The 11,344-nt window shown below is 45.8% G+C and overlaps 1 protein-coding gene across 1 annotated transcript; it reads left to right on the top strand.

The window, feature by feature from the left end:
* Positions 1-8,519: 8,519 nt before the first annotated feature.
* On the top strand, positions 8,520-10,757 carry HOXD1 (homeobox D1). The gene is made up of 2 exons (XM_036879460.2): positions 8,520-9,311; positions 9,683-10,757. The coding sequence occupies exons 1-2, from the start codon at positions 8,678-8,680 to the stop codon at positions 10,015-10,017; spliced, it is 969 nt and encodes a 322-aa protein (XP_036735355.2). The 5' UTR covers positions 8,520-8,677; the 3' UTR covers positions 10,018-10,757.
* The last annotated feature ends 587 nt before the right edge of the window (positions 10,758-11,344 follow it).

The following is an 11,344-nucleotide window of genomic DNA, read 5'->3' as shown; positions in this document are numbered from 1 at the left end:
CCACAATGATGTGCCTCTCCTCTCTTCTGATGTGAGGGAAGGACTGGAGTATTTTCACTTCAGCTCTTTTGGGTTCATTTTAGAAACACCACAGAGGGATAGACTGTAAATTGCTGGGAGAGGGGGGTAGTCTTTCCTATATTATACTCTTTCCCCTGTTTATAGCAGGAGGGCTTGGGTGAAGGTGGTGAAGCATTCTTAATACTCCCTCTTGAGTGGTACATGTTCTCTTTGTAAATTCTAGTTAAGTCTGGCTTACTCCTACCTTTTTCTGAGGAACATCAGCTTCTAAGTTTCTGAAGTTAGGTAAATGTGTTGCCTTGGCTCACAGGAAAGAGCCCCTGAAGGACAGAAAGTCCCAGTTTTCTCCCTTCTCCCCTCAGCCCTTTTCTCTGTCATCAGCTCTTGGGTGGAAATTAACTTGCATTGAAGAGATGTTCTACTCTCATTTTGCTTCAGAGAGATATAAGCATTAATCCTTGCATGGTGTTCTGACCTCACAGCATTAAAATACTGGTCCTATTCTCCTAGGCTCAGAGTCTGTCCCTCTCTCCTTACCTTTCACCAATATCTATGGGACAGCTCCTCTGTGCACTGTGCTGGGCTCTGGGTACAAAATGAAGTCACTAATGGTCTGTGCCCTTTAATCTACTGGGGGAGGAAAAGAGTTAATCCTAAAAAACTGTAACAGGGGTGTGACCAAAGTGTTTCAGGAATAAAGAGGAGCCATTAACAGTATAATAGTGTCAAAGAAGGCTTCTCAGAGGAGGTGAATTTGGGTCCCTGAAGTATAGGAGTTTAACAGGCCCAGGAAGGGGGGACATACCAGGTGGATAGAGTACCACATTCAAAAGCAGTGAGGAAAGAAAGAGCAAGGTCTGGACTTGGAACAGGGAGACTGGTTTGGAGTGGGGCCCCTGGCTGGAAGGAGAGGTTGTATAAAATCCATAGAAAGGAATCTGGACTTAATCTGTATCAGTAGGTCCATCTCTGCCCTCTCTTACAAAAGTAGCACAAAGTGGGGCCTCAGACATTTGGGGCACAAGGTTAGCAAACAAATCACAAAGGGAGGCAATGGGGAGCCATTCAAGGTTTTAAACTGGGACATTAGTTTATCTATTTGGAAATCTAACTATTGGGGGCACTATGTCTGACTGGAGAAAGGAGAGATAGGAGGCAAGAAGAACAAAAAGAAGGCTGCTGCAATAATCCAGCCTAAAGAGGGGCTAATATAATAGAGATGAAGAAGAGAGACATTTAGGAGGATGAATTCCTAGGACTTGGTGATCAATAGGATGAATGAACGAGTAGTTATAGATATTAATCCATAGGTTTCTGTTTTGAGGGCCTGAATGGGTAGTCAGGCTATTCACCAAAATGAATAGAAGAGGGAGAAGACTTTGCAAGCGAAGCTAATGAGTTCAGTTTCAGGTCTGCATTGTGTTTTCTGTTTCACTAATTGATGCATTGTGTGACCCTAAGCAATTCACTTAATATTTCTGGCCTTCAGTTTCACCATCAATGAAATCACCAATAAAGGTATTTACCTCATAAGTATCAGGAGAACGCTGTGTGTGTGTGTGTGTTTGTGTTTGTGTGTGTGTGTGTGTGTGTACATTAGGCATTATCTTCACCAGTTTCAAGGAGTGTCCTATACAAAGTTAGCCTAGAGAAAACATCCTCTTACCCCTAGCAGGTTGATCAATACTGAGATCCTGGGTGGCCAGTAAGAAATAAGTCTCAGGGAAATTATAAACAACACCCCATTGCTTCCCAGATATTGAATCCAAGCTAATTCTTAGGACTAGGTCAGGTCAGATTGCTAAACAGAGCCCCTCTGCTTCCAGGGAGTACTACTCTCCAGGGGATACATGCAGAAATGTGGTCTTGGTATTAGGCTAAGAGGAGGCCTCTTAGCAGATGTTAGAAAGCTTCTGTGCTTTTTTATATCATAGGTCTTTCAGTGAATGCTCGAAGCCACCCACTTTCTTTGAGTCTTCCTAAGCTTCTTTGTGTCACAGTGTAATATAGGAAAGAGTATTCAACACCTGACCTAGGCCATTTACACTGGGTTTGACTACAGGAGGGTGTTTATCTTTTCTGTGTCAGCATTATCATTTGTAAAATCGAATTATGAAAGGATCAAGTAAGATAAGGAAGAGTGACATTTTTTGGAGATGCTGTAAGGGTAAGCAAAAGGCATTATTTTTCATTTAACAGACTGGTTAAAAAGTTAAAAACTTTAATATACCACTGACTTGGCAAGGGTGTCAGGAAACAGGAATGCTCATTTGTTGCTGATAGAAATGTAAATTGATTCACTTCTATGGAGAGAAATTTAGCAATATGTCTCAAAATTGCCAGTGCACATATTTCTAAGTAATTTTAAATCTATTAAACTTTCTAATAGGTAAATACTTGAACAGGTTTTTGTAATAGCAAGAGATTGAAAGAAAGCTAAATGCCCACTAATAGGGGACTGGCTAACCAAATTTTGATAGGTGTATACAGTAGAACAGCACGAAGTTGTAAAAATAAACCAGGGAGTTCTGTATGCATTTATATGAAATGATCTTCAAGCTATAGTGGGTAAAAGCATAGAGCAAAAGAGTCTAGTATGTTATCTGTGTAAAAAATTGGTGAGATACATTGTGGAAAGCAGTATGGAGGTTCCTCAAAATGCTCAAAATAGAAATACCATTTGACCCAGGAATTCCACTTCTAGGAATTTACCCTAAGAATGCAGCACTTCAGTTTGAAAAAGACAGATGCACCCCTATGTTTATCGCTGCACTATTTACAATAGCCAAGATATGGAAGCGACCTAGGTGTCCATCAGTAGATGAATGGATAAAGAAGATGTGGTACATATACACAATGGATTATTACCCAGCCATAAGAAAAAAACAGAAAAAAAACATGGATAGAGCTAGAGAATATTATGCTCAGTGAAATAAGCCAGGCGGAGAAAGACAAGTACCAAATGATTTCACTCATATGTGGAGTATAAGAACAAAGGAAAACTGAAGGAACAAAACAGCAGCAGAATCACAGAACCCACGAATGGACTAACAGTTATCAAAGGGAAAGGGACTAGGGAGGGATGGGTGGGAAGGGAGGGATAAGGGCGGGGAAAAAGAAAGGGGGCATTATGATTAGCATGTATAGTGTGGGGGGCCACAGGGAGGGCTGTGCAACACAGAGAGACAAGTAGTGATTTTACAGCATCTTACTACGCTGATGGACAGTGATGTGAAGGGGGTGTGTGGGGGGGACTTGGTGAAGGGAGGAGCCTAGTAAACATAATGTTCTTTCTGTACTTGTAGATTAATGATACCAAAATAAAAAAATAAAATAAAATAAAAGACTACAACTAAAAAAATTGGTGAGATATATGTATGCATTTGTGTGTAATATATATATAAATATATATATTAAAATTATATACACATAAATTTTATAGGTATGAAGTATCTCTGGGAAGATATACAGGAAATTCATAAAATTGTTGCCTATGAGAAGGTTGGCTGCAGACAGAGATGGGAAAAGATTTTCACTACATACCCTTTTGTACCCTTTGAATCTTGAACCATATAAATTTAAACTTACTAAGTATGCACAAAATAAAGGAGCAAAAAAATAAATGATCGATACAAACGTAACTGACCTGGGTGTTCCTGCGTGTGTTCACACGTCCTTATTTGTACTTGCTCTATCTAGCTACATTAATCTACGGACACCTCTTGCTTTGACTCTCCATGGCCTAATGCTGATTAAACTCAGCAGAGAATGAGGGCATCCTTACCTTTGTTTGGTGGAGGGGGTGGAAACACAGGTCTATCTCTGTGCTCTTACAGGAGTAGCACAAGGTGGGGGCCTCAGACATTTGGGACACAGGGTTAGCAAACAAATCACAAAGGGAGGCATCAGGCTTCTCAGCCAGCAACACTGGCTGCATGGCCTCTCAGAAAATGGTGCCTCTGGAACACTGCTCTGCTTGCTTAGCATCCGAGGCTGCCACAGTACAGAGAAGGGGCTGCCTTGCTCCCCACTCTCTGCAGACCGTGGAATGGCAGCAGGCTGTGAAGAGTCAGGAGACCCAAGCTGATGCCCTCATTTTTTGTAGGATGGCTTTACCTTTTAACCTCTGAGTAAAGTGACTTCCCCAAAATGAATGGTTTGATGTCATTTATATCTAAGGGGCTTTCTGGCACTAACATCTATCTTACGCTGTGAAAGGTCAGTCTTTAGCCAGAGGAAGGGTTAGAGTCAAGGGACATTTCCCCCTTCTGGATTCCTGGGGCTCAAATGTTCATTCCAATTTGGGAGAGGTGCAAGGAAATGAGAGCTCGTCATTCCTACTTCTCCCTCTCCATTCCTACTCCCTTCTTCCCATTGTCTCAGAACAACTCTAAATTTTCTCTGAAGAGAAGAATCTCTTTGACTTCCTATCACACTGGTGTCCTCAAAGACAAGTTAGGGATGTGGTAGAGAGCAGACAAGAGCCAGGTTTCTACAAAGCACTGTTTTGTCAGCAAAACTTGGGAAACTCCTACGGACTACTTCTTAAGGATATTTGCTGAAACTTCAGCCCAACTAGACTTTAGTTTGAGCTTGACACTGACCTCTGCATCCCTATGACCCAACAGGCTTCTGGACACTTTTCGGATACACTCATGTTGCAGCTAGCCATTAGCTCTCATTGCGCTGGTAAAGGGCCCCTCCCACAGAATCACCCGTCTGTCTCCCCACTGAACCCCCACCCTGTGACTTCTAAAGCAGAAATTCTCAAGAACCTTGCTTTAGAATCACCCAAGAGACTTATTAAAAATAAAGACTCCTGAGTTAGACCTACTGGATTGAAATCTCTGGGGGTGGGCTGAGGAACCTGCACTTTTAAACAAGTTTCTACAGTGATTTCCACCCACATGAAGGAGTTTGGGGAGCCAATAACCTAAGTATATCCTTTAACCAATACTCATCACGGTAAAGACACACCATTCTACCCATATTTATTTCTGTCCAGCTTACCGTGAGCTGGCACAAGCGTAACCTGTGGGCCCTGTGTTCGCAAAGCTCTCAGGGAAAGGGCACAGCACTTTAAACTGTTTCGTTAGGGAGGCTCCTGTTATTTGACTTCAGGCAGGTTTAGAATTCCTGTCCCTGGGATCTCTTTCATACCCACCGCATGCTGCAGAGAACTGCAAATCTTGCTCATGAGAAAAGGTCCCTCTTCTCCTGTCCCTTCCCTTTTTTCTTGCCAATAAGCAAGAGCCTTTCTATCCTTTGGGATTATGGAGCCAAGACTGCATGTGCTCAAATGTCTCCACAGGTTAACATGGTGGGGCGTGTGGAGAGAGGTTATAAGAGGTTTCTTAGGAACAACTGTAAACACACAGAAGACCAGACTGCTCCCCTCCATCACTTCAGCCTTGCAGAAATGAAGCATGTTGTTCAAATGGGAGAGAGAAACATAGTCATGTAGGGTGGTTATGGGGTGGGTGCTGTTGTGGGCAGGATGGGAGAGATTTCAAAGCATTCTTACATCAAACACCACCTGGCAATCAGACCCCTTTGCTGTCACCTCCTGCTGAGAACTGAAAGCACCAGGACCTAGCAGGGCAAGTCACCCTCAGGAATTCATGACTTGAACAAGCAATAAAATTAGTAAGCTATTTCTCCCAAACCTTGTGAACATCTAGGATACAAACTTTAGAGTCACTCAAAATATCCTATATTCACATATTCCTACATACACTTCCTCTAATAATATCTTCATATAGCCTCCTTAAAAATTAGATATTCAGACAATTCTGGAGTAGATTTATAGTATAGCTAAGACCTGTGCCAGGAATAAATCCCTTGTTCCTTTGGTTTGAGAATATCTCTTTTCCCAGACTCAGCCTCTTGTAACAGAATGTTCTTACACAACAGATCTCTGGCAAATGCTTGTTGAATCTGAGTCTGAAATAACCAGAGTTTTGACTTCCAACTTAAGCAAGTCAAGAGCCAGCTCAGGAGTGGAAATGGCAACTCTGAGCCCCAAGGTATATGGTATGTCAAGATTGTGAGATTAAAGGTAGTAGAAGGAAGGAAGAACAAAATATAACTCTGTATAATTATCAGGAAACTGCTGTTGGGTTTGAAGAAATACTGAACAATTGTTTAAAAATCACATTCTCTTTCAGGACATTTTTTCTCTCATCAGCAAAAACTCAAAGTCTAAAACTTTGCTTTAGGGAAATGGTGTGGACAGCTCATGGGGGCATCAAAGCCAATGCTTACTTGTAAACTGGCCTTCCAATTGCCCCAAATACTTAGCAGAAAAATCCTGGTCTTTGTTTCAATGCAGGTTGCCAAGGAAGCTAGTTGACCTGTTTTTCCTGAAACCTTACAGAAAAGGCTCTTAATTTGATAGGTTTTGGTCAGATTTGCCAGACAATCAGGCCAGGTTTTCTTACATCCAGGATTGCAGCCAGCTGGACATCTTTTCGAAAAAGGTTTATAAGGCCACCCATCCTTCTTGACCCCCTGGGGCCTCTGGGCCTAGGAGTTGTGATTAAATGAGTATCTTTTGAGATAGGTGTGTAAGAACTGGGATACGCTGGTAAAATTGGCTATTAAAGTCTGGCCAGGGTGGATGAGGTGTCACTGTGAAGTGCGCAGTGCCTGGCTTGCTGATACTTTTCCATTAAGGGCACAGAGCAGGGACAGTGAAGAAACGTATTTACATTTGAAGACTGGATTAGCTCTGAAGAGCCAGTCCTTCATTTCCCAGCTAAGGTGCTAGAGTCTTTATTTTTCATTTTCAAAACTATTTACGACCTTTGTCATCTGAGTGGTCATGGTTACAGGAGAAAACTGAAGTAGTAACATCAAGTTTGAAGGGCTATTTTCAACACAAGACTTTATTTCCCAGTCAAACCCAAACCCTCCCGCTTTGTGCTCATGCCTAGGTGTCTACCCTCTACCTCCCCTCTCCCCACCTTGGCTCAACTTCAGCCTCACCAGCCCTAACACATTTGGTGTGGCTTTGTTTATTCACAAGTTCACATCCCTGCAAGGAACCGGCTTCCTGGACTGTGATGGCTCCTATTTTCCAGACTTCCCCGGAGTGGAATTTTAGGCCTAGACTCAATCGCTCTTTCATGACAAGTGGATCAGTAAAACAATAATAAAACCTTGATCACCTTAACTAAGAGGCTGTAATATATCAAGTTCTCAAGGACACTTGAATAAGCCAAGAGTAGACTCTTTATTCGCAGACTTTTAGGAAACCAACTTCTTTTGTTACTGCTGTGTGTAATATTTATTAAATTGTTATTTTCCTTACAGCCCCCAAAGAAGGAAACATTAAAACAAATGTTCAAGGAAGCTAGAAAGTTTGTCAATGTAGAGCTTGTCTCTGTAACCTTCTATTCTTCATTTCCTGTGCCAATTGCACTTTTATTTCCCGTCTCTCTACACTCAGTAAACAAAACCATATTATCAAGGGAAAGACGTGAGCCCATTAACATTGTAAGCCCTCAGATTTCACTCGCAGGAGACGACGCAGCACTTATCTGATGGAACAGAAGCTTTAATTGCTTCGAGGTACAAGCCTGTCCAAACCTCTGAGATCTGACTCGTCCCTGCGAAGCCTTTGCATCAGAAGCCAAGAGCCTCAGAGAAAGCGTGCGCAGCGCCAGTGCGTGTGCCAGCCTCCCAGAGAGGACCCCAACCAGCATTCCACTACAAGGGCAGTCTTTATTTTGACAACCTAGTCAACGGGGGAAATCTGCTAAACTTCCCCACAAGGCAGAAACTTTTATCTTCTGTCCGAATAAAAAACCTGCAGCTCCACACTCACCCTTATGGAAGGAGTGAAAGAAGCTGAAGGGAATGTTGCGAAGCAACGTGAAAATCTAGTCTAAAAGTGAAGATTTTGTGCTATCCCAGGAACACAGCACGTGCAGCATAAAATTTAGTCCTGTGAGTCGGAGAGAGGGAGAAAACGAGGGAAAATCAAATATTACTACGGTTTAGGCGAGGGATAACACCAGTGCCAAGAAAAAACGAAAGCGCATAGGACTCAAAAAAAGGGAAGAGGAATAACTTTACCTTCTCTGGAGAAGCGCTAGGAGCCGTCCCTGAGAGCCGAACTCCACGCTCTCTCTTAACCCCTCCCACACCTCTGCGGCCGCAGTCTACACCCGAGGGACTAACCACCCACGATGCAGAAGAACAAGCTCTCGCCCCGTCCATCCTCTCTTTCCCAGCGGCCAGCCTTGCCTCTCTTTCCCCTTCTCCTCCAGTACCTGTCCAGGGAGCCGGCGTCCTGCGCTCTCGCCCCGTCCTTCCCCGGGCAGCTCCTGGGCCGCGCCGGCTCGCCCCGGGGCCTGGGGGCGCGGGGCGGTGGCCTACCGCAGGTTTGGCAAAGTTGGCGTCTGGGCAGAAGCGTGGAGCTGCGCGCCAGTCGGAACCCTGGCCGTGCGGGGAATGTGCCCATTGGCCGGCCGGCGCCACGTGGCCACCCCCGCTGCTATATTAGGCCACTATTTACCTCCCTCGGGTTTGCCATGGCTCGGCGTAGGCAGCTCGGGTAGAGAGGGAAGGTGGAGCGGCGCAGAGCGCAGCGGTCCTGCCCGGCCCCGCACCCCGTCCCTGGCCTGCGCGCTCAGGTGGGTGGACCGGAACCATGAGCTTCTACCTCCCACGGTGCAGCGGCGGCGGCGGCGACGTACTTAGCTTCGCGCCCAAGTTCTGCCGCGCTGACGCCCGTCCCGTAGCCCTGCAGCCCGCCTTCCCCCTGGGCAGCAGCGACGGCGCCTTCCTCAGCTGCCTACCCCTAGCCGCGGCCCGACCTGCGCCTTTGCCCCCGGCTGCGCCCGCGCAGCCTGCGGCGCCGCCTGCGTCCGCGGCCCCCTATGGGCCGTGCACCCTGGAGGGTGCCTACCAGCCCGACGCCGCACCTGCCGCGGCCGGCGGCGCAGACTACAGCGTCCTGGGGCCCGGGTCCGCCTACGACTTCCCGGGCGCACTCGGGCGGCCGACCGACGACGGCGGGGCTCACGTCCACTACGCCGCCTCGGCTGTCTTCTCGGGCGGCGGCTCCTTTCTCCTCAGCGGCCAGGTGGATCACACAGCCTTCGGCGAGCCCGGCCCCTTCTCGGCGTGTCTCAAAGAGCCAGCCGATGGCCACTCTGGGGCCTTCCAGACCGCGTCCCCGGCCCCCGGCGCCTACCCCAAGTCCGTCTCTTCGGCCTCTGCCCTCCCCGTCGCCTTCAGCACCTTTGAGTGGATGAAAGTGAAGAGGAACACCCCTAAGAGAAGTAAGTACTTGGGCCCTGGACCGACACCTTTGGGGCTGGGGACGGAGCCTCTTCAGCGGAATTGCGCTGGGAGCGCGTTGGAGCTGTTACTCTGGAAAATTTGGGTTTATGGAAGAAACGTGTTTCGAGGCTTTGTTAAAGTAGGCGAATTCCGTTGAGCGTGCCCCGAGTACAAGCTCCGAAGATGTGCCAGGCACTGAGAAAAACTGCAGGAAGGAGCTCTCTGTGGAGCGTGTCTTCTGGCACAACTGCGTTCACAGAGACCCAGGAGGGCTGCGCTGTGACTTTGATTCTAACTGTAGCCCCAATGCCCTCCCGAGTTCTGCCTCCGCGACCCCTCGCTCCACTGACACCCTGTCTTTACGTTGCAGGCAAACTCTCTGAGTTTGGAGCCCTTAGCCCCTCCAGCGCCATCCGAACGAATTTCAGCACCAAGCAACTGACAGAACTGGAAAAGGAGTTTCATTTCAATAAGTACTTAACTCGAGCCCGACGCGTCGAGATAGCCAACTCTTTGCAGCTGAATGACACCCAAGTCAAAATCTGGTTTCAGAACCGCAGGATGAAACAGAAGAAAAGAGAACGAGAAGGGCTTCTGCCATCAGCTACTCCTGTGGCTTCCCTCCAACTTCCCCTCTCAGGAACAAACCTCACTAAGTCTGGCAAGAACCCGGAGAGCCCTTCTCAGGCCCAAGAGCCCTCATGAGGTTTAGTCTGGAGGAAACTTGGCTTGCAGAAGTCATAGGCCACCACCCCTGTCTAGTTTTACTAGTGCAGTTTGGGATGGAGATGGGCATGAGCAGAAACTAATAGAAGTTTCATTTGGGAAAGGAAATATTTTAGTCGGCTTCTGAGTTCAGGCGAGGTCTGTTAAGCCATTCATTTGTGTATTTGTGTCTTATCAGGCAGGGAAAGGTGCCCAACCACCAGCCCTGCCCTGCTGCTATGTTGCCTCACTTAGTCATATGCAAATTCTTGGGTACAGAGTGGCAGAGCATGAGTTGCTGAGCTGTGCTAAACATCTGATGTGCTAAGAAGAACATCTACTCATTTCCGTCTTTAATTTAAAGGACAAGGCTCCGTTTATTCAGCTTCATGAGAAGACCAAAGCTAGTCAAGGCCTCCCTGATGTAGCTAAGCTGCTGCAGTGATGATCCTCACATTTGTACTTCAGTTTCTTTTTCTTTTTCACTAAAAAGCAGTTTCTACCTCTTCGTGTGCCTGAGTGAAGATACAATCACTGTTTAGTTAGTAGCTGAACAAATCCACAGAGTGGGTTAAGACTAGAGCCTGAGTTACACCTTGACACCAGTTACTCAAACTTGAATGTAAATACATACAGTATGTATATTTTTACAAATGTTTGCTTGCAATGAACTTATATATGACATTTAATGTCAGCATGTAAAGGGTCTGAACTTTTTTTTTGTAATAAAAATTACAGAATCTGTTCCTGTCTGTTTTTCCTTACTCCTTTTATTTTGATTATCTTTCTTTAAAGCTGATTCAGTTTCTTCTCTTTGGAATTTCTCGATTCTGCTATGAGAATTTGTTTAGTCAATAGCTTAAAAAATAACACTTCTTACAGGTTGTGTACACAAACAACAAGTTAGGGACAATTACCTGGGCAGTTTAAGGGAGAAAAAATGACTCTGCCAAATATCCACCTAAGAAAGTACTTCTTTACCTTAGGTGCTCTAGTTTTATACTGAATATGTAGACAGCCCATTATCTCAAAGGTTGGGTGTCCCCTGTGGGATAGTTGTAAACCTAGGACACTGTGGAGAGATCTCCTTACTCTTTTGTCTCCTGCTCTCACAAAAGGGAGAGGAAAAGCTATCTGAAGACTTTGTTAGTTGGTTCCTGTTCTCTGAGAAAGGCAGCTGCACATCAAAACGCCCTCAATGGCAGAATTCCCATTTCCAAAGCCAAGCATTACAAAGGAGACTGGCAGAGGCCAGAAGTCAGACCTTTCCACTTCCTGTAACCCCAACTGAGCATCTGGCTTTTTAAGAGAGCACAGAAGTGCTGTT

The sequence above is a fragment of the Manis pentadactyla genome, chromosome 6 (assembly GCF_030020395.1).
Source record: "Manis pentadactyla isolate mManPen7 chromosome 6, mManPen7.hap1, whole genome shotgun sequence".
NCBI classification, from domain to species: Eukaryota; Metazoa; Chordata; class Mammalia; order Pholidota; family Manidae; genus Manis; species Manis pentadactyla.
Note: the sequence above shows the minus strand (reverse complement) of the source record. Positions and strands in the feature narration are given on the sequence as shown.

Excerpts from the sequence above, each read along its gene's own strand:
- HOXD1 (XM_036879460.2), top strand. The coding sequence starts at position 8,678 with ATGAGCTTCTACCTCCCACGGTGCAGCGGCGGCGGCGGCGACGTACTT. Across the intron at positions 9,312-9,682 it reads GAGGAACACCCCTAAGAGAA|GCAAACTCTCTGAGTTTGGA; the intron begins GTAAGTACTTGG and ends TTTACGTTGCAG.